The 22,668-nt window shown below is 37.8% G+C and overlaps 3 protein-coding genes across 4 annotated transcripts; 2 read left to right on the forward strand and 1 right to left on the reverse strand.

The window, feature by feature from the left end:
* The first annotated feature begins 3,257 nt into the window (after positions 1 to 3,257).
* On the forward strand, positions 3,258 to 7,747 carry ctdspl3 (CTD (carboxy-terminal domain, RNA polymerase II, polypeptide A) small phosphatase like 3). 2 transcript variants are annotated; one of them, XM_060864380.1, is made up of 11 exons: positions 3,258 to 3,560; positions 4,895 to 5,012; positions 5,132 to 5,248; positions 5,419 to 5,527; positions 5,691 to 5,808; positions 5,943 to 6,029; positions 6,196 to 6,258; positions 6,575 to 6,654; positions 6,781 to 6,907; positions 7,030 to 7,125; positions 7,358 to 7,747. In XM_060864380.1, exons 1-11 carry the CDS (start codon positions 3,426 to 3,428, stop codon positions 7,421 to 7,423), a joined length of 1,116 nt encoding a protein of 371 aa, XP_060720363.1. In that variant the 5' UTR covers positions 3,258 to 3,425; the 3' UTR covers positions 7,424 to 7,747. The 2 variants fall into 2 exon arrangements, with proteins under 2 accessions (XP_060720363.1, XP_060720371.1); XM_060864388.1 differs by having other exon boundaries at positions 5,135 to 5,248.
* A 1,028-nt stretch (positions 7,748 to 8,775) lies between these two features.
* On the forward strand, positions 8,776 to 14,262 carry ndufs7 (NADH:ubiquinone oxidoreductase core subunit S7). The gene is made up of 8 exons (XM_060879234.1): positions 8,776 to 8,885; positions 9,831 to 9,867; positions 9,985 to 10,053; positions 10,255 to 10,372; positions 10,457 to 10,636; positions 11,636 to 11,682; positions 13,749 to 13,837; positions 14,024 to 14,262. Exons 1-8 carry the CDS (start codon positions 8,819 to 8,821, stop codon positions 14,119 to 14,121), a joined length of 705 nt encoding a protein of 234 aa, XP_060735217.1. The 5' UTR covers positions 8,776 to 8,818; the 3' UTR covers positions 14,122 to 14,262.
* A 1,403-nt stretch (positions 14,263 to 15,665) lies between these two features.
* On the reverse strand, positions 15,666 to 18,877 carry gamt (guanidinoacetate N-methyltransferase). Its single transcript, XM_060879223.1, has 6 exons — positions 18,611 to 18,877; positions 17,369 to 17,514; positions 17,220 to 17,283; positions 17,071 to 17,138; positions 16,057 to 16,167; positions 15,666 to 15,965 (listed from the first exon to the last, which is right to left on the reverse strand). The coding sequence occupies exons 1-6, from the start codon at positions 18,783 to 18,785 to the stop codon at positions 15,825 to 15,827; spliced, it is 705 nt and encodes a 234-aa protein (XP_060735206.1). The 5' UTR covers positions 18,786 to 18,877; the 3' UTR covers positions 15,666 to 15,824.
* Positions 18,878 to 22,668: the final 3,791 nt, after the last annotated feature.

Consider the following 22,668-nt stretch of genomic DNA (forward strand, 5'->3'; position numbering starts at 1 on the left):
TTGAACAGAACTTGGCTCTCAACACAAAAGAGAAAAAAACTACACAATGGAAATTATTTAGTAATTAAACCATAAGATTAAGTATCTTTGTGATTATTTAGCATTAATGTTGAATGGCTATTTGTAGCATTTACAATAGTGACCAGTTTTTAATTCTCGATAGAGTTGTTTTACACCCCCATAAGACTGTTATTGTCAGTATATATTAAGGTTATAATTACTATTTAGTCAGCAATAAAGCTAGTAGCTACAGACCACATCTGATTGTAGGTTAATGTTGAGTGAGGGAAAGAAGACACGTGGTTAATTATTGTTTGTTTTGCTAAATGAAACTATCTAAAGTTTTATAATTGTCTACAGGTTGTGTTATTTGATAATGTGAGTTCTTTCCAACTTACATGATTTAGTGTGTCAATACAATGTTAATTGTTTTAATACAGTAAACTGGAAGTGTTATAAGTAAGTGTAATACTAAACTACTGCATGCTTTCAAACACAATAATTACTATTACCATTTGCTTTTTTTTATTACAAAGGTAATAATGGTGTATAATTCAGAGTTCCATCATTACATAATAATTGGACAGTCAGGACTGGTGACAATTAATGTGATGTTTATATATTAATTTACATTTATTTAAGCCATTATAACTTTATCTGAACAGAGTTTGTTGCAGTGCAGTATATCTCAGCTATGTGGATGTTGTTAGACAATGTGTAAAAGTAAAAATAAACTGAAAACCCTGTACACGACAAAACTAACCTATACATTTATAATGAAGGAAAATATTCAATCTGAAATATAAACGGCATCTCTGTGTTCACGTCATCAAAAAAGAGTCGAGAAGGAACTTGACGTTTTGTGTAGTTCCTAGTTTGTCCGCTAGAGGGCTGTAGCTCAGAGCAGTGTTGTGTTTAAATGCGCTGCAGCTCTGTACTGCTTTCGCCGGGCGCGGTGGCGCGTGCCTGTAATCCAAGCTGCTGGGAGGCTGAGGCTGGCGGATCGTTTGAGCTCAGGGGTTCTGGGCTGCAGTGCACTATGTCGATCGGGTGTCCGCACTAAGTTCGGTATCGATATGGTGCTCCTGAGGGAGCTCGGGCGCACCAGGTCGTCTAAGGAGGGGAGAACCGGCCCAGGTCGGAAACGGAGCAGGTCAAATCCCCCGTGCTGATCAGTAGTGGGATCGCGCCTGTGAATAGACGCTGTAGTGCAGCCTGAGTAATACAGCGGGACTCAGTCTTTTACAATAACCAACTTCAACATATACTGTTCATTCACAGCTATAGATTTCATTACACAAGTCTTATATCACTCACACCTCAATCTCTAGAATTGGCTTTGGGGACATTAACCATAAACATAACAAAAAATTATGCATTATTCATCATTTTAAATAATAATCTTGATTTTACCCATAATATTAATCTTATGCCAGTGTTTAACGGTATCTGACGAACTACATTGCCTCCTATCGGAGAATAATTGTAATTGCAACTTTAGATTCCTAAATAAAGCCTTGTACAAACAGGCCAAATACACACTAAATAGGAGATAAGAGTGGCAAAACAAAACTACTTTCAAAAGCTGAAAAAAAAATGACATCAACATGGGACCGCACTACATCCTCCAACATCAGGACAAACCAGGGACTTATGAGAGGATCCTGTTTGTGGACTTCAGCTCTGCCTTCAACACCATCATCCCAGGTACCCTCTTGAATAAACTGAAACAGCTCTCTGTACCCACCTCCATCTGTCAGTGGATTACCAGCTTCCTGACAGACAGGCAGCAGTGAGTGAGGCCGTAAAAACTCACATCCAACATCCACACCATCAGCACTGGAGATCCTCAGGGCTGCATTCTCTCCCCACTGCTTTTCTCTCCCTACACAAATGACTGCACCTTTAAAGACCCCTCTGTCAAGCTCCTGAAATCTGCAGATGACACTACAGTCATCAGTCTCAGCCAGGATGAAAAATTTTAAAAATAAAACAACTTTACATAAAAATAGAGTACATAAGTTAAGAACTAACTGGCTAATCCAATTAATAATAAAAATGTGACGACTAAAAATAAAAGAAAAAACGTGTCTCCTGCACACGTTATGTGCTAACGTGTATATTCTGAACAAGTCTTTTATTTGAGAACGTTTAAATGCTCAGTCTGCCCTGCGATGGGTTGGCACTCCGTCCAGGGTGTATCCTGCCTTGATGCCCAATGACGCCTGAGATAGGCACAGGCTCCCCGTGACCCGAGGTAGTTCGGATAAGCGGTAGAAGATGAATGAATAAATGCTCAGTCAAATCCTACTGAACCGAGAAGGAAAGTGAGGTGTGTGTAGTTCCTAGTTTGTCCGCTAGAGGGCTGTAGCTCAGAGCAGTGTTGTGTTTAAATGTGCTGCAGCTCTGTCCTGCTTTCGCCGGGCGCGGTGGCGCGTGCCTGTAATCCAAGCTGCTGGGAGGCTGAGGCTGGCGGATCGTTTGAGCTCAGGGGTTCTGGGCTGCAGTGCACTATGTCGATCGGGTGTCCGCACTAAGTTCGGTATCGATATGGTGCTCCTGAGGGAGCTCGGGCGCACCAGGTCGCCTAAGGAGGGGAGAACCGGCCCAGGTCGGAAACGGAGCAGGTCAAATCCCCCGTGCTGATCAGTAGTGGGATCGCGCCTGTGAATAGACGCTGTAGTGCAGCCTGAGTAATACAGCGGGACTCAGTCTTTTACACTAAAGGGTTTGTGGCCGAAAATCCAATTTTCACCAATTTTACACGGTTATGGAACTCAAGAGCAACATGGGAGGGTTATTCATAGTTATATACTAGACATACTAGAGCAAATGATATGATAATAATCCAGTAAAAATAGTAAATACTAAACTAGCTGTAGAGCTGTAAGATTTAAAACTATGGGTGTAGAAGTTAATATTCCTGTCTCAGGCCTGTCTGCTCTACAAACAGGAAGCCTTATTATAAATAAACTGGGATGTCTTTTATAACACACAAGGACTGATACTGTAGTAAAAGTCAGCACGACTGAAATAAATAATAAGTGACTGACATTCAGACACAACATGATTTATTTCATTTAGTTTTTTATTTCACTTATGAACATTGCTTTTCCCAGTTCTTTTATACCATCACTGCTGAACTACTGAGTAGCGTAAGGTTTTCTTGACAACTCTGTAGTAAAAATCAAAACATAACCACATGCTAGAGAAACGTGGACGTAAGCAGCGTGACAGCACGTGATCTTGGCTCCGCCCACCGCACGTCGTTGATTTAAACCGTTAAAGCGGCCTGACTGAAACTATGTGAGGGCGCTTCGGCCTGTGTGGAGAAGTAATAACACTGGAGAAATTTGAAGCTGTTTTCTTTTTATTTTCCGTCTATCGCGCTTTGACTGGGATTTAAACTATCTGAAATAGTGAACATGAGACTTCGGTCGAGAGTTATTTCTCTGGAGAGCCCGTCGTCTCAGACCAGCACCCAGCGCCGCCGTCGTCAGGCGGATTTGAATCGAGAGCCGCTGATGGAGCAGAGTCCGGTTCAGGCTCAGGTGTCTCAGGTGAGCCTTCCGGAAGAGTAAACAAACAACAACAACAACACAGCGTAACACGAACTACCTGTGTGATAAAACAATAGCTTTCTCTAAAATAACATTGACCAGGGTAGCGTCCATTTCTCCTGAGCTTCTCTTATCAGTACTGCTGTGTTTGTTATTGTTCCTAGCTAGGCTAAGCTTGTTTGCTAATTAGCTAACAAACGCCGCTTATAATACACAAATTGCTTACAAAATAACTCAGTGCTACATCTTGGAAGAGCTAGTTTGTGTTATATATGATTCTTTAGCAACAAATTCAAATCAACCTGCACACTAAATAGTTTAACGATGCTAACAATGAAGGCAAACTTCCTCTTAGCTATGTGTAGATCCGGGTCTGTACAGCGTCTGGCATTGTATCTGAACTCAAAAGCTCATTTCTCACACGAGCTGCATAGATAATATTTATTTACATTCACGTAAGATGGTAGAAACGTCTTATTAATCTTGACGTTATTAGTTACACCTACTCTTTCGTGCAGTTATATAATCAGATCAGTGTTTCAGATCAGTAGGATTAGAAAAGGGAGAAAATGTGATCTCAGTGATTTTTGACTGGGTTGGAGTATTTATATTCACACACAAAAGTCTCTAGAGTTCAGAGAATGGTGGAAAACAAAACATCCAGAGAGTGTCAGTTCTGCATAAAGTAACATGTTGATGAGCGAGATCAAGGGCGAATGTTTAGACTGGTGATGAAATTGTGAATTGTGTAATCATGACTTGAATGCCACATTGCATTTGAGTATAGTTGTCCAAGTGCATCCCTTTATAGCCACAATTTACTAGTTTCTAATGGCTTCTTCCAGCATGATAATCTACCCTGTTGCTAAAAAGTCATCTCAAACTGGTTGCATGACCATGAGAATCAAGGGAGACATGGGTAACGAAGAGCTGAAAAAGGTTGGGGACGTAACTGTGTGTTCAGTGAATCTCATCGTTTAGAGATTCTTCACTGGCCTTCCCAGTTACCAGATATAAATACAAATGAACGTCTTTGGTAAGCGGTTCAATGGGGGATTCACAGAATGAAACTGTACCTGAAAAATCTACAGGTGTTGTGTGATGCAATCATGTCAACATAGGCCAGAATCTCAAAGGAATGTTTGCAACATGTTGTGGAATCCATGGCGTGAAAAATTGAGCTTTGAGAGAAAAAGCCCTGCCCAGGCATCTGCAATACTCTGGCCTCAGACTACCATAAAGTGCTCAGTGAGTGTATAGCCATCACTGATGGAAATTGTGTGAAAATAATGACTTCTAATGTTCTTTTCATCTGTATTTGTGCCTGTGTTTAGAATGTCCAGGTTTTAAAGGATTGTTCCAATTTGTATTGCGATACCATCCCAACTGTAGTGAAGCGCACACGCTTAAGACATGGAAGGAAAAGGGTTTTACCACTACATGAGAGTAAAGGTAAAAAAAAAAAAAAAAAAAGCATTCTGGGTTAAATTTTCATCTATATATTTGTAAACTAAAAGTAAAATTCAGCTATGGGGATTGAATTGTGAATTAGATCAATGCTCTTCATTCAGCAGAATCTGACTTTAAGACACCAGTGCGGCATCTCCAGGAAAGGCAGTACTCAGTCAATCCTGCAGCACGTAGCCTTTATTCTCCTGTAGTGCGTTTTGTCTCACCTGTTAAAGACGGTAAGTACCTAAACTGCTGTCACCAGCATGCAACACTAAGTACTAATAAAATATGTACATACAAGAATTTCTTAACATGGAAAATCAGTGAAAAATCTATTGCTTCTTAATCAAAGTTGTATATTAGGCAATGTTGTAGAATATCCACTATTGTTGTTTCTCTTTGATAGATGAAAGGACAAAGCATTGTGCACTCTTCAGCCCTGAGCGGTGTGTCTTCGGATACAGTGCCGTCAGCTCCCTGCCAGAAGATGAGGAGAATGAAAAGGCATTCAGCCCGTAAGTGTCACTTTCGCAGCAAACAGGTTTTCATAGTGCTTGATTGTTTTTAAAGCTTTTCCAGCTTTAATGAATTCTGATCTGTGTTTACAGGTAATTATGATAGCATTGTAAAATACAGCAGTAACTGCTTTTTTCATGCACAAATATTGTTACCCTGCAGATTCACGTTCATCAAAAGCATTCCAAACCAGTCGCAACAATCCAGAGCAGTTTCGACTCTCCGGGACATACCACCAAGGACAAGAAGCACACCTGCAGCCACCATGGTGCTTGATCTGGTGAGCTTTTTTTTACAATATGTCATCTTTCAAAGGCACCTGTTTGTTTCTGTATAAAATTTTTAGATTGAATGGTTATAATCGTCTTAATGGACACATTTCTTGTGTGTTATTTATTTGATTTTTCTTTATAGGATGAAACTCTTGTGTTCAGCTCCCTTAACAGAATCGAGGATGCAGAGTACACGTTCAACACAATCTTTCAAGCTGAAGAATACAAGGTTATTCAGGGTTTTATTTATTTATTTATTTATTTATTTATTTTAAACCCAGTCATGCCAAATTTTCCATGCATGTGCCAGTGTGGTCAGATGGAAAAGGATGCTTAAAGTTTTAACCTTTTGTAGTGTTTTCCATGCTTATTTACAGATTTTCTTTTACACACAGGTATATGTGGTTCTCAGGCCATATGTGAATGAGTTTCTGCAAGCCATGATGAAGCATTTTGAGGTAAATTGACTTAATTAATAAACTGGTTAGATATGAGTAAATAATGCCTGATGCAATCATATCAGAATTTCTAAGGTAGAAATGTCCATCTTTCGGTTGCATGGTATAGGATCGCTGAAACCAAAAACTAGAGAAAAGACAATGGAGTTATTTATGTTAAAATAAGCATTTCTTTGGTTTTCTATTGGTGTAAACTGTGTAATCATGAAAATGTGAAGCGGTAATACCTCTACTACAAACTGCGTATAATCATAAACATGAATAATAAACATTTTGTGCCTGCAACAACTATTTCAGTATGGTACATCTTTTGTAGATGTTTGTTTACACTTCTGCTAAAAAGGAGTATGCAGAAATGATAGTGGACATACTGGACAAAAGAAAAAAAATATTCAGGTAAGTTGCTTAATCTTTGTGTAAAATTGTATTAATGTGGTGATTATGATGATGATTTACGTTCCAAAGAAACAATCAATTTTGTGTCAATGTAATTGCTTTTTTCCCTTTTTCTATTCCCTAAAGACATCGTCTCTATCAGGATGACTGTGCCTGCATTCTTGGACACTATATTAAGGACTTGGGGGTGCTGGAAAGAGATCTTTCAAAAACAGTGATTCTGGGCAACGCACCCCACACTTTCCCATACCATGTATAAGCGCTTCCACAAACTTTAGAAAAGTGTTGCAAAATGATTTCACAATGCGTATTATTACTTTGTGATGAGTTTTGTTGGCACCACTAGTCACTTTACTCTATTTTCCTGTCTTTCAGTTGATGAACATGATTCCCATAAAGAGCTGGTGTGGGGATAAAGAGGACAAGGAGCTTCAGAGGCTCATACCTTACCTGGAGAAGCTCACCCAAGCTGTAAGCTCTTTTCATTTCTCTCACTACTGTCAGAATGTTCTGGTAAATGTGTAGCCAAAAACAGTATATGACCAGGAAAAGTGTATAAACTGGACCCAATAAATAGAATCATAAAGAAAAATAAAATAACTGTGCATTATTAATAATCTCAAGCAGTTACTTTCTGTTTTGTTTTTTGTTTTTTCCCCACATTATGATGTTCAGTGTCATTACATTGTTTATTTATTTTTAGAATGACTTCAGGACTGTGCTCAAGAAGAGAACGGCTCATTTTCACAGTCTGCTCACTGAAGATTAAAATCCTGTGCCATTTTTTAATGTGTATATATTTTAATGTTGTATAGTATTTTGGATGTAATATAGGCTGCGCCGTTTCAAAATGCTAGTCATTTTAACTCCATTGTATCTGCTTTTAATGAAATCCAGCTGTGCTTCAATTGGGGCGATTGCTGTAATTTGAAATGTTGTTGTTTTTAATTATAATTATTGTGAACATTTGATTTTGCTAAATTATTATTGCTGGTTTTCACATGACACTATCCCAAATGGATAGTGTGTCTGAAAGCCCTGGAGTCTTTCCTTTTGAACAAAGTTATTAAACAATAAACTTTGATCATTTTAACAGTTGTCTGTCTGAATTATTAAGTTATCCAACAATTCCAAAGTACTAATGTATACCGTGTTTCATGCATTTGTGAATTGGTTTTGAAGGAGCCAGCTAAACATTTACAAGGGCAGACTAAAGTGACCAAAGGTGGAGAACTGTGGAAAAGGGCAGGAATGTGGGATAGCAACAAAGGAACGAATGACAATTGTGGACAATGACAGAAAAATTGCAGGGCTCTCAAGTGTCACTCGTTTCGTTTTTTTGTCATGCTCTCCTGCCACACATTGCATCAGTTTTTCATGAGTGTCTGTAACTTAGCCAAGAGTTTTACAGCCTGTTCACTGACAACACCTGCTCAGAACAAGTAGTCTAGGCCAGTGGTTCTCAAACTGGGGGCCCTGAGATGGTGCCAGAGGGCCCCGGTTCACTGACAACATCTGTTCAGAACAAGCAGCCTTGGTTTTAGTGCTTCCACATTGTAATGCTGATGCCGAGAGGGTATTTTCGATGGTCGGTTTGAACAAAACCTCAGCACAAAACAGCCTGTCTCTGGATCGGACATTGTCCTCAATCATGACCCTAAATATGGCTGGGCTTGAGAGGTGTCACTCTTGCCCGTCTTCAAAACTTAAGAGCCCTGAAATTGGATAAAGGCAAGTGTGTATTAAAAAAAAATAGGTGGACAAAAGAAGAAGTGGTGAACAAAAGCAGAAATACAAAAGGCAAATTTGGTTTGGACCTCAGGTGGCCTGCACAGATCTGTGATCACATCCCAATGAACACCTTTGAGATGAACTCAACGGCCAACGTTTTCGAAGAGGATGTCTAACAGTCTTGATCTGTTGTATAAACACTCATATATTCCATATTCCAAGGTGAAGATAAGTTAAAGTAGGGATAACCTCGGAGTGCTACTTGACATTTGAGGCGATATTACTTAATGAATACTGACAATGTGCAGGAATTTGTAGGTGAAATTGCTTCCTTCTGTAGGAAGACTCAAAGCTAACGTCGATATAAGTAGCTTGGGGTTTTAAGGGAACAGTCTTTTCCAGACGCACAGCAGATGGAGTCGTATAGAAGCCTATGACTTTCCCCAGAACTGGAGAAGAAGACCGGAAATTGTGTCATGTAAAAATGGCGGCGTTGGTTAGTGAGTATCGCAACAACAAAATCTTGCATGTTTTAGTTTTTAAAACAGAGCTGTAATGAGTCTATCCGTAGTGCGACACGTAATTATTTATTACCACAAAATTATTTAGTTGAATTAGGCGGTTAACGTGGTTCATCTGGTCGTTAGCTTAGCATTTTGTTCCCTGACCTTGTTATGTAGGCAGCTAAATGCTAGCAAAGCTACAAATGTGACATTTCCAAATGTCTTTCTGCATTACATGGGGATAACATTACAAATTGAAGGGCCTTGAAATAATTTTGAAATAATGCCATTTTAGTTTTTGTGTATTCTAATGTCTCTCCAGTTACAAGACATTTTAGGGGGTCGGTCAAAATAACTCGGAGCCACAAAACTAAAGACAAGTGATTTCTCACAATTAGGGTAAAAGACTAACATACAAAGACGTTAAAACTTCTCAGTTTTTATTGAATGTAGGACTTATCGACAGTGAAAGTCTGGAATAATAGTACCTTTGGTAGGGATAAAGGACGATGTGAACAGTTGTGCCAAAATCATTTGCTGATTTCAAAACAAATTTGCAGATTTGCGAAACAAATTTATTTTTGCAGATGGTGCAGCAAAGCTTATTATACATTTAATAATAAAAGTATAGTAAAGTTTAAAATAGTTTTGTCATATTGGAAGAGCTTGAGGGAGTCTGAGGTAGCATGAAGATGGTTCTAGTTCTACATTGTTCAGAAAGTTATGGATGTCACACTTTTTATTTTATTATTTTTATATTTTATTATATTTCTAGTACCCAATACTTGTTCATTGCTGACATTCTCTCAGTAACCCAGCTGACTCTGTGAAGGCTCTTTATTTTGCTCTTTATATTTTGTGGCTTTGCACCCGAACAAATTAGCATGATATTACAGGTATATTGAAATCACTGTTGGTAAAAGTTTTGTTCCTTTTTTTCAGCTCCTCGCCTTGCCAAACTTGGCTCCTTTTCACTAAGGTGAGACTGATTACGTTATCAAGGTTATATCTCGCTTTAGACTGCTTTGTTAGATAAGGACCTGGATTAAGCATCATTTTAATGTATTTTGTAATCAAACATTGATCTATATTACAGACCCTTTTCTTCAGTTGCTGGCCAGAAAACAGTTTTGTTCAAGAGCACAAAGGATGAAGAAGCTAAGAGGTATGGGAAGGCTGTGGAAATTGTGAATTTACTGGCAGCTCCAGTATTATTGGCACCATTGGTAATGATTTATAAAAGCTTATTAAGGCACTACTGATGCATAATCTCAGATGGAAAATATGAGTGGAAACTTCTTGAGGGGGGGGAAAAACACCTTATTAAAAATAATTTAAGATTATCTCATGACTTTCCAATTCGCAGCCTGGTTACATTCAGACAGAAAAGTACTGCTGTGGCATCAAAGCCCACCTCAGTAGCCAGCAGCAAAGGTGAATATGTCATCACCAAGCTTGATGACCTGGTGAACTGGGCACGCAGAGTAAGTACCGTTTCTTTTTGGCTTACTTTCTTGATTTCTTTAAAAGAAATGATAGTTTGTGACACTTTTATGCCTGTTACCTAGAGCTCCTTGTGGCCCATGACCTTCGGCTTGGCGTGTTGTGCTGTGGAGATGATGCACATGGCAGCACCTCGCTACGACATGGATCGCTTTGGAGTTGTGTTCCGAGCCAGTCCAAGACAAGCTGACGTCATGATCGTTGCTGGTACACTCACCAACAAGATGGCTCCTGCTTTACGCAAGGTATGATGTGGATTAATTGTTACATAAGTATATTGAATATACTGATTTACTTTGAGTCATTTAAACTGGAAGGTTGACCTTCGGTACAACATCGGTCTACTTTTTCAAGCTTGATATAAACAGATTTATTCATGAATCATTCACAGCAACAATTTAAAAAAAAAGTTCAGTAATACCTGCTGAATTTGTGCAAATTTACATACTCACTGTCCACTTTATTAGGAACACTTGTACACCTACACATTGACACAATTATCTAATCATCCAATCATGTGGCAGCAGTGCATAACATCATACATAGATGGGGAAGCAGCTTCGGGTAATGTTCAAGCACCATAATGGGGAAAAAATATGTCAACTTGGTGATTTTGATTGTGGCATGGTTGTTCACGCTAGATAGGCTGGTTTGGGTGTTCTATAACTGATGATCTCTTGAGATTTTCACACAAAGCAGTGTATAGTTTACTCAGATTGTTGAAATTAAAAAAAAAAAAATCAACAAAGTGTCTGCAGTACTGCTGCTCACTGTGTGTGAGAGAAATCAATGGAGAACGGCAAGACTGGTTCAAACTGACAAAGATTACAGTATATAATCTGCACTACTGTGGTGAGCACTAAACCATCTCAGAATGCACAGTGTGTCGAACCCTGAGGTGAATTAGCTATAAAAACAGAAGACCACTTCAGGTTCCACTTCTGTCAGCCAAGAACATAAAGTTGAACGTTTGGAAAAAACTTAAATGACCGATAATAAAGACTATTGTTCTTTGTTGCAATAAAATATATTCAGGGACAGAAAAAAAAAATTCTATGATGCAACATGGAAATACCGTATTCTTGATTTCTTAAGTCATGTAGTCACATATGGAGCAGTTGGGTGTATAAATATGCTTACACAACACTGCCCATTATTGAGATGTATTCATGACGATGGTTTCTTTCTAGCTGCTTGTGTAGGGATGCTATGAGAACAGTTTTAATCAATCTTTGTTGCTGTAGGTTTACGATCAGATGCCTGAGCCCAGATATGTCATTTCTATGGGAAGGTAAGGACAACCATTCGTTTCCCTCAGGCCTCATTGTTATAACAATGATTTTATGTAAATTAAATGTAAATATGTTTGTGATGTCTATACCAAAGAAATACATGCAACAAATCCAAGATGTGAAATTATGTAGGTCCTTTTGATTATCTAGCACCAGAAACATTAAGCATCTTTGAAAGGTGGACAGGAGCAGAGCAGGCTGAAATTTACTTATAGTTTTACAGTGATAAGAGCAGCTGCTTTGTATGTCTTTGGTTGTATGTTCCTATGTCTTATAGTAGTATGAAATATTTAAACAGTGCGTGTTAAGTAAGGAATAAAACATTATTGGGGATGTAGTTATTGGAAAAGCCTTTATCATCTGCAGAAATATGTTAGTTTCCATTATAGCAGCTATAAATGGCTCTTCTTTTGTTCTTTCCCTTTTTTCTCCTGAACATAATAACATAGAAAATGTAGCATAAGGTTATTGAGAAAAAAAAGATTATTTTATTGTGATGGAATTTTAGTCATTTTAGCGCTTTTAATTTTAGTCATTTTAGCTGTTGCGGCTGTCAGCCTTGGGCTCAGGTCTTCATCAGGATTTGAAGACTTCGGCAGGAAGGAAGTGTTAAGTCTGTAATAAACTTGACGCTGACATATTAGTTGCTCAGGAGCAAAGTTCCACTCGACTACAAACAATGTTTCTTCCTCATATCATCTCAGGGAGTTTTTCCTTGTCATTCTCGGCTCAGGCTTGCTCATTAGGGATAGATGTTGGAGATAAATAGCTTCTTTGAGTCACTGTCCATTGTTAAAAGTGCTATACAGATTAATTGATTTGAACTATAAAAGTAGTGGACTGTTAAATCTTATCTAAATGCATACTTGATGACGTGTAACCCTGGGCAATGTTTATTCATTAGTACATGATTTCCATTGTTAAACAGCACAGTTTTTTCAAAAATAACACTGCTGTTTATTGTTATGCTCTGAATATGTATGCTGTCTGCCATACACAGGGTTGTTTCTATGAAAAACCCTAACATAAAATTAATAAACATAATGAATATATGAATATAAACCTGGGATTTGTATTACAGTCAACATTAATGTTGTTAGAATGTAATAATTATCTTCTGATCAATTAGATTTAAGTGTTAAGCACTGTTGTGTACAGCATTTTATAGTAAAACATTGAGTGAAAGTTTTGTATGTGAAATGAATGTAGATGTGTTTTGGTCTCTGGGGTAAAAGCAGTCCTTTACACACTCTCTGCCCCACTTACACACACTGCTCCACTTACACCCAAGTGGAGCAGAGTGTGTCATCACATTGTGCATGATCCAAAGTTACTAATGTTGTGTATGGAGGTGTCTCTGAACTTCAGCATGCGATAGCCGATATGAAACCTAAGAAAGAAAATCATAACCTTTATATTCTTTTGCAATGTAATCTACATCCAGATAAAACCATTTTTGCTCCATAATTCAGGAGGAAGGGCATGGCATTTGTTGCCATGTTCTTTCAGTATTTTATGGCTTTTAAAGATGTTCATCCTCTAAACGAGCTTGCAATAGTGTTCAGTTAAGGGATAATCATTGAAAACTCCCAGAAGGGCTTTTCATACTGCACTAAAACCCTGGGTTATAGTCATTCTAAATCCTGCTTTTAACCTAAGGAATGTTTCACACTTGTCATTTAGAAGTGGGATTAGCACTGCTTTTTACATGGGACCTTGGATTTTACCTGGGATTATGAAACCCTGTTCTGAACTAGAGTTCTCAGTGTTGCAGCCTTAACTCCACATTGACGTGCCAATTGTGTACAGTGTGAAACATGTGGTGTTAGTGTTACTGCAACTGAAACACAACCGGACATTGAAAAGTGCATATATTAAGCCAGGGTTTGAGGAATGTGCAATGTAAAACATTAGATTATGAAGAGCTAGGATTAATTGTTAACCATGACGCAAGATAAGCCAGGATTGTGGTTAACCAGATATACTCAATGACCCAGGGAGAACGATTTCAATTGTGAAAAGACTGAGACTGTCTATATGATATAATATGATGTTTCTTTTTTAGTTGTGCTAATGGTGGAGGATACTATCACTATTCCTACTCAGTGGTCAGAGGCTGTGACAGAATTGTCCCTGTGGACATTTATGTTCCAGGTATGTCACTTAAAATAGTTTTCAACCATTTAAATGGAATGCTTCAGCATAAGATACTTTTTAAAGTTAGTTTAATGGTATTGTGCAATCATATAAACATGTGTAAAACTAAGTACGAAGGATCTGTGCAAGTGATTAACAGTTTAAACATGACAATCTGACATTTTAATTTTATTTCTCTCAAAGGCTGTCCGCCAACTGCCGAGGCTCTGCTTTATGGAACTCTGCAGTTACAGAGGAAAATTAAACGGGAAAAGAAAATGAGAATTTGGTATCGCAAATGAGATGTGGTTTCACAGGTGATCTGTTGTAAATGTTCTATTTAATGGTGGAAAATTGTTGTACTTGGAAAGCAGTCAGGAGCTGCTTGTGGTTCAGCTCAATCTCTTCCTCTTTACACTTACAATAAAGGACTGTCAATTGTATCAGTACTCTAGTCACCTTGAATGCTTTTCTTTTAGAACTCAGCCTGGGGGGAGTAGGGTAACAAATTTGATAGCTTGACCTAGACACTATGCCGAAGTGTAGTTGTATTATCCGCATTGCATGTGTTGCTTTCCCATAGTAAGACCTGTGAAAGTTGGAGTTTTGCTGAAGCTTATCAGGTGGTGATAAGGCAATACAATTCTACTCACAGTTCACATAAACAAAAGCAGTATACCTCATTTCATAATTGTTTAACATGTTTTTAAACCTTATTTTCTCCCAATTTGTCATCCACTAGCTCTCTCTCTCTCTCTCTCTCTCTCTCTCTCTCACACACACACACACACACACACACAGTTTAATCTTCTTTGAAAATACATAGGAGTTTTAATACTTATTAATGTAGGACCTATCTAGATAGTGACCAGAAATCCTTACTGTGAGGATACAAAAAATATTAATATAAAAAAATTGCTGTTTAAAATGGCCTGCATTGTTTAAATGTCTGGCCTCTTAAACGTGACTATTTGATCCATTTTTGTGCCTATTGCAAACAGAGTCATTAATCAGGACATCTGTGTGAGTCACTGAACAATCAATGAAATGCACTATTTTAACCCAGTTTGCATGGCACCTACCCAGAGTTCCTCTATACTTATACTTCCCAAAGTTCTAATAAGAAGTGTGACTAAATTCAGCACAGGTACTCAAGTACAGCATGGCTCGCTCAGTGGTGGAAATGTGGAACTGAGCTGTTCTACCACTATGTCCAGTTTTCATAACCAAACGCGTAGGGATGTTCTGCTTAAATGCTTAAAGCAGATAGTGCCTCATAAACTGGCCATCCCCCCCCCCTCAATTATGAAAAGGTGGCACTGACTGCCTTCAGGAGGTACATTTAACCAGAATGCCATTTTTGTGATTTATAAGGTCAGATTTTAAAACCTTTTCATTTTCTAGACAAAATTGAAATGTGTAGTGCTGTTAAAGTGCATGGATGTCTAGCCTCTTCCATAAAGGTTTTCATTCCAAGCACCACCTGATTCCACCATGTTTAATCAGTTAAACTTGTTCTTTTTTTAATAGACTCAGATGTAGCATATTTTTTTTGGAATGAAAACCTGCACCAACCTTTTCCAGATAAGATTGGACACCCATTATGTGCATTTCTGGCAAGGTTTGTAACCATGCTGCAGATGCTTCTGTATTGGGAAAGACATTTAAAATCATGCTCTTGTTATTAGTGTTGATGTGAATGCACTTGCTGATGGTTCATTCATCACTTTTGGTTCATTATTAAGATCAAAATCTCCATGTTGTTCGTCCAGACATGGAATTAATCACTGTGAAATAATACTGGTATCATAATTATACAGTTTTGTTGTTCTTATTTGCATGGATATGTATGCATGTTTCATGACCCCCACAATTTCAATTATACAAAATTCTTTTTTTTTTTTTTTTTGTATTTTTCCTATACAACAGATAGCATTTTTTAAAAATTGCAACACACAATAAGCACAGTTGATGGGTATGTATGCAGGCAGTCTGGGCTTGTAGCTTATTCTTTAAGTATAGTTGGTGTAATCATTTTGTTGAAGGAATAGTATTTGCAGTCGCTTGGTGGACTGATGTCCATCAGTGTGGTGCTAATATTCTCCTTTTTGAATCCAGCGTCCACCAGCTGAGGCACCTGTGTTTCCTGAAAATGAAGTACACACACGCTCTGTAATTCTCGTTATGAATTGTGTCTATGAGAATTAATATAAATTCACTGGGCTTAGAATGCACACCTGGAACATTTTGTCTATGTTGTCGTATTTGGACTTGAGCAGTTCACCCCAGGAGGTAAGGTTGCAGTAGGTGAGGACACCACCAGACTTCAGCAGCCTCTTAGCATGGGCCTGGGATATGTGTACATGATATTGAAACAAGTAAAATAACAATAAAATTGAATAAAATAAAATATTACATTTGTGCAGTTATGGCTCGTCCATAAGGGGAGGTGGGGCAAAGACAATTAATCTGCATAAAATCGTCATCCATAACTGCAGACATTAAATTCTGTTTAAATGCTTATTATAGGATATCAATATGTTTAAGTGATATTTGACACATATAAGCCAATGTCCCTATTTTTCCAGATGCTGCAGAATCATGTGCAGCATCAGGTTTTCATTGCACCAGTGGTCAATAATAGAAATTGCAATGAGCACTAACAGGTGACCATTGAGGAAGGAATCTCACTGCCCTATGCTCACTCTATGGACATGTTCAGTGGAGGAGGATCAGCTGACAGAACAGTTAATGACAGGGTTGATAAATTAGGCTACATTTAAAATTTATGTTAAAAAAATATTTGTGACTGCAGTATTGCAACGATTAAGAAAATGATACTGAAATGAGGATTAATGGATAATACAGTATACGTACATCAAAAAATGTGCATTCACAGAGGTGACTTCAAGCAAAAATGCCATAATTTAATGAATCTGCCATTGGCAATATCTGATTTTTGGGGTTGTTTTCAAGTTTGTTTTGTAGCTTGTAAGATAGATTACATTGGAGTTTAAGTTTTGCTGAAACAAACTGGAGCAGCTAAACAGCTAGAGGGTTCTCAAAAAATGTACTTGATGTTTACTTATAGAATTTCAAATGTGATAACCTCTTGACTTCATTTTGTTTGAAACGTTTGTGTCAATATTAATGTCCTCCTGCCCGTATAGGAATAAGCCTCTTCTGCACTGGGTCCTGACAAATGCCACTTGTACAGCATTATAGGTGTCTAGCATACTTGATCACTATACCTTAATGAAGTTAAACTGGTGAGTATGCCATGTTTCCTCTGACAAGGGATATGTGTCATATAGGATTCCTGTAACAAAATGGAATACAAGAACTTTTTTAAACTATAAATTGATTGTATGAGGTACACTGTGAATGTCATTTCACTAACCATCAAAGTGACCATCAGGGAGAGTGGGAACCACGTCTTCCCATAGGCCTTTCAGAGGAACAATCTGTATTGATTAAAACAAATAATAAATTATTGTCTATCTTTGAGACAAAATGAAATAAATACACTTTTATTCTTTTTTTTTTTACCTTGTGTGGTTGAGACTTGGCCCATTCCTGCAACCTCTGGTATACACCGTCATTGCATTCAATAATCCAGTGTTCCTCAATAGGAAAAGATTCAACTTTAGAGGCAGCTATAGCCATGCCAAAGCCTATCTCAAGGACACGTCCACCTACACAGCAGAACATAAGAAGTGTGACTTATCATTATACACTTATTAGAAATGATTACTGCTTCTTAATGATTACACAACTCAAGTATGATTGACTGCTTTACTGTAAGTTAGAAGTGGACATAAGAAACACTACACGTGGTACACCATGGACACCATGGTATTTCAGAGAAGGATAAAAATAGACACGTGAAACAGCCCCTGCAGTCCCTCAGTCAGGGTTTGAATGTGATTTCTGGGTCCCTTCTGAAAAACAGTCTGACATTTAATATTGAAACTATATGAACACTATTCTGTAGATAGACAACCATTTATAATGTGTGGTTTTATTTCTTTTACAGGAAATCTTTCTAGCACAGTGGTTCTGGAACAGTGATTTTTAAAAAATAAAGTTTTTTTGTTTGTTTGTTTGTTGGTTGTTGGTTTTTTTGTTACACTGCAGAAAATTGCAACCCATTATTTCCCAATCTACTATATTTACAATACTTTTAAAAATTTTAATAAATATTAGCTTGTTTGACTGGTCACTTCAATTGAATTATGTTTAACTGACCCTTAAAACTTAATATCTCAAATAAAAATGTCAATATTAATAATGTAAAGAATGTGTTTGTAATAAAAATATAAAAATAATAATAATAAGTCAAAGGACTGCAATAAATAGTCAAAATATTACTGTATTGGTCTATTTGCATAGTTGGAGGTTTGTGAAATCTATTATACAGTTCATGGTTTGAGGGGAAGAAAGGTTTCAGATCCCTTACTAAGGGACCCTTAGTGAACATATGGAAGCAACCTTTAAACCTGCATGTGTCTCGCTGCATAAGTGTGATTGATGGGAAAATAAAGTAAGAATGTTAAGTCTAAATTGCTAATCTTTAAGTCTAATCTTTCATGTTGTTAGAACCTGTATGCAGAATTGTCCAGTGTGTGCATGTTATGTAAGTGTTGTCTCAAAGTGCACACAGACGTATTGGTTACTTTGGCTGTTTCTAAACTTTTACCCACATGATCCTTTATGTGCGGAATTAACAATCGTCTGTAACTCAGGATCTGAGGACTGGTCTGTGAAGGCATTAAGCCGTAATTCATTTACCTTTTGACGCTGCGACTGTTGCGAGCGAGTGCATGTACGGAGTCTCCCAACGCTCCATAACAGGTTTGCCCAAAATCTCGAGGTGTGTGTCGGATTCATTGTAATCGGCGCTCGCGTCGTGCCAGCCTTGCTTGCAGTTCTCTCCTTTAGAGAAAATCGGCTTTTCGGTGCTCATTTCTCCTATTTGCTACTATTAGTTGTTGTTTTTTTGGGGAATGAGGGAGAAGGAGTAGATGTGGTGTGTCCAGGCACCAGGGCTGAAAAAGAGCAGACTACTTTTGCGGACAGTGTTATATGTTGAAAGAAGTGCTGATTCCGCAGGAGGCTGTACAATAAGCTGTACTTTAACTGGTTTACTGTGATAAGGAGCAGGAAGGAGGTGGGAACATTGCTAAGGCAGCTGGAGCTGCACGTTTACAATGTCAAGAGAACAGCTGTAACTTTCACGTGGAGTCGTCTTATGTATCAGTCCAGTTTGGTATCATTCCGCCTGGGAGTCACTACGACCAAACATAGTATTACTACAGTACTAAACGTCAAAAATAGACATTTGACATTTCGACAAGATTTAGCTCAATAGAACGACGTCTGGACATCAGTATAAAGCTCAGACATCAGAATGCGGGTCTTTACGTGCATATAGAACTAACAGCAGCGCTTATGTGAGGGCCTTGAAGAGCATAGGTGGAATGTGGGCGTGTCTTTTACGTCAAGACGGAACCAGGAAGTAACTAGCATCTTTAGCTGCTAAATGGAGCAAAACTGAAAGGATTTTTCAGATTTAAATGATGTTCATAAATAGGGTTGTATCCAGGCTCAAATTTTTTAGAGAGGCCAATTTTTAGGAAATGGGTTATTCATATGTTATATGATGTGTGATTATAAAATCACACTACTAACAAAACATATAACATAACAAAGATACAGAGGTGGGTAGTAAAGAATTACATTTACTTCGTTACATTTACTTGAGTACATTTTTTGGGTAACTTGTACTTTTTGAGTATAATTAAAGATGCATACTTTTACTCAAGTAGATTTTTAGTGGAAAAACTTTACTTTTACTTCGCTACAATCGTCGGCGTTCCTCCGTTACTCAAATGGTAATAAATATGAGATTTAATGAATAATAATTATAAATAATTTTTTATAAATAATAATTTTAATAAATAATAAGTCTCGCGAGACATTGGAGAGGCTGCTTCGCGACAGTATGCTGCGCATCTGAAGTTTAGCGCGCCTTTAGTTGGAAGATGATGGCTGAAGCAGAGGAAGACGTTTGCGCTTTATCAAAGGCAGATCACCCGTGGCCTCAAATTAATTCTATATTTTCACTTCAAGATGTAAAAAATAATAGCTTTATAATGCGATGCATTCTGTGTGCACCAAAACAAACAGACATCGCAGCTTACAAGAATTCTAGCTCTAACCTAAAAAAAACACGTAGCGGTAAGTGTCAAAACTATGCCTATTTGATGGTAATTTGGTAACTATGGGCACTTTAACCTTAACGTAATACTACATTTCACGCACTGTCAGAATGTTTTCCCTCATGTACGCTCTCGTGCAATCCTGTGAACCCTACAAACAACACGTTCATGAACAAACGTTCATTATAAGAGTCTGCATTTTCATATCCATGTTCCACAAAATAAATTGAATTGCATGCTGTAAGACGTTTTGCATTTATACGCAAATCCTGACATCTCACTTAAGTTTTTTTGACTGTTTTTTTTCCACTAAAGTGTAGAACATATACAAAATAAAAACAGGATTATATTTTGTTTTATCCCTACCTAAAGAATACATGTACTTATTTATAAAATGTAACAAATGTAAGAATAAAGTAACTTAATCTTAAAAGGAAGAGCAGGTTAGCCCAGCACATCATTCATTTACATCATTAAACCATTAATCACATTTTATATATACACTTCAACCTGTGTTTTATATTAGCAGAATAAAGAGACTAAGGAGAGGTGTGTGAAAGCTCTCCAAGTTTGAAAATCAGGGTTTTTGCTTCATATCAATCAGATGAGAAGTAACTAGTAACTAACTACTTGAGTAAGAGTAAAAAAGTATCCAATGAAAAAACTACTCAAGTAGTTAGTAACTAGTTACTTCTCATCTGATCAGAAGTATCGCTGGTTACAATGTTCTTCAGCAAGACGCATGCAGTTCTGTTTATTTTACTTTAGTACAGATTATGGATACTCTACCCACCTCTGCAAAGATATATAAACCTATCAAAATACCACATGTACCAAATTATTTTTAATCTTTCCTTCCATATTCTTCCATAAAGTGCCCTGAATTATAATGAGACTTGGGCATAAACTGTATTAAGTAACTTATTCAGGGCTGTCAAGTATCACGCATTGAGCCTGACAGTCACGCATTTCGGTCTTTTGTCACGCTCTCCCGCCACACATTGTAGTTCTCATGCAGAAATACTTACTATTTATCATATATTTAATGTGCTGCAGTGCCCAAAATGTATCAGTCCGCACCGCTGTCTCTATGGAACGGGCAGGAATCAAGCGCGTCTCCCCTGGAGTTCTTAGTCGAGCCTGACACTTATCAGCATGGGCGAGGCTAGCCCTAAAAAGGAGCTCAGCACCCCTAAAACTTGGAGTAAGAAATGTTGTTATTCTAAAATTTTTGTTCGTCTTTTACAGGGTTAAATAATGTTCAAAACATACTCTGTAGATTGTGGTTTAAAATGTATGTGTTAAGGCTGAAAATGAAAACATTTTCGGACTATTTTAGTCCAGCGGGTCGCCGCCGCTGTGGAGTAGCACAGGACCTGGGTGACTCGTCCATAGTCATAAACGGAGAGAAGTATCGCTGGTTACAATGTTCTTCAGCAAGACGCATGCAGTTCTGTTTATTAACTGCTAGAGCGTGAAACAAAAACAGCAGCGTGACAAGTGAATTGCGTACCTGTGTAGTGTGTACGTACATAAATAATTTACAGAAGATGAATTACATTTTGTTGTCCAAGTACCTGTTCAATGACAATAAAGTTGAATCTAATCTAACCAATCTGATGACTGTTGATACAAAAGGACTTGAAGTTAACGGTCAGGAAAACCAGCTGAATGAAGAAGGTTTTGTGTTTGTTACACGGGGCTGTCTGAGTGAACTCTCACAATGAAGCTGGTGTTCTGAAAAGGTCTCAAAAAAAAAAAAAAATCTTATTTATTAACATATAAAACATATTTTTTTGTTTTTGTGTGAAAAGAGGGCGGGTGGTGGCAGTGGGGCTCCCTCTCTCTCTCTCTCTCTCTCTCTCACACACACACACACACACACAAACACACACACACGCACACACACATTAATAAATGGAAATTGAACAAATACATTGTAGTTGGTTAAAATGTGGGGGGTTTGCTGGGGGGTTGGAAATGTCACTCTTGCCTGTCTTCAAAACTTGAGAGCCCTGCTTAAGTCTTTTGGGTGTCCCATGGGGGATCATTCACAGCAGCAGAAAGCGAGTCACAAGTGCAGAAGCATAAAGCAGTAAAAGTAATTGGATGAATCAGGCAGGTGTAGAGGCCAAAAGATACCCTAAAAGTGTAAGTGTTGTCAGGATATTTCTGTGACTGTGATAATAAAACTACTCAGTAATATTGGAAGAACATGTTCGCATCCATATATGGGCTCAGACTAAAAGTCTTCTTTAGGTGGCTTAAGGTGAAGATACATAGTTTTTTGTAACTATAAATAATCCAGTCAGGATTAAAGCTATTTCTCTTTGATACACAAGACCTACAATGCTTTTAGCAAAGCAGCCTTGGAGCAGATCAATAGTTTTTTGCAGACAGTTTGTTCTATTTTGTCTATTAAATGCTCTGTTCTTTGCTTAGTCTGCCTTATGTTAGAGAGGGACTCAGAAAAGATGTAAATTATATGGATACCTCAGTACTGCACTGTATACTGTGTTATGAATTACTAGACTCTCAAAATTTCATCTCAAGAATGCAGTTGTCAGCTGGTTTTAAGATGAATTAACCTCTGAAGTTGAGCTAATTATGCTTTTATTTACCCACTTC

This window comes from Tachysurus vachellii, chromosome 1 (assembly GCF_030014155.1).
Source record: "Tachysurus vachellii isolate PV-2020 chromosome 1, HZAU_Pvac_v1, whole genome shotgun sequence".
In the NCBI taxonomy this organism is placed as follows: domain Eukaryota; kingdom Metazoa; phylum Chordata; class Actinopteri; order Siluriformes; family Bagridae; genus Tachysurus; species Tachysurus vachellii.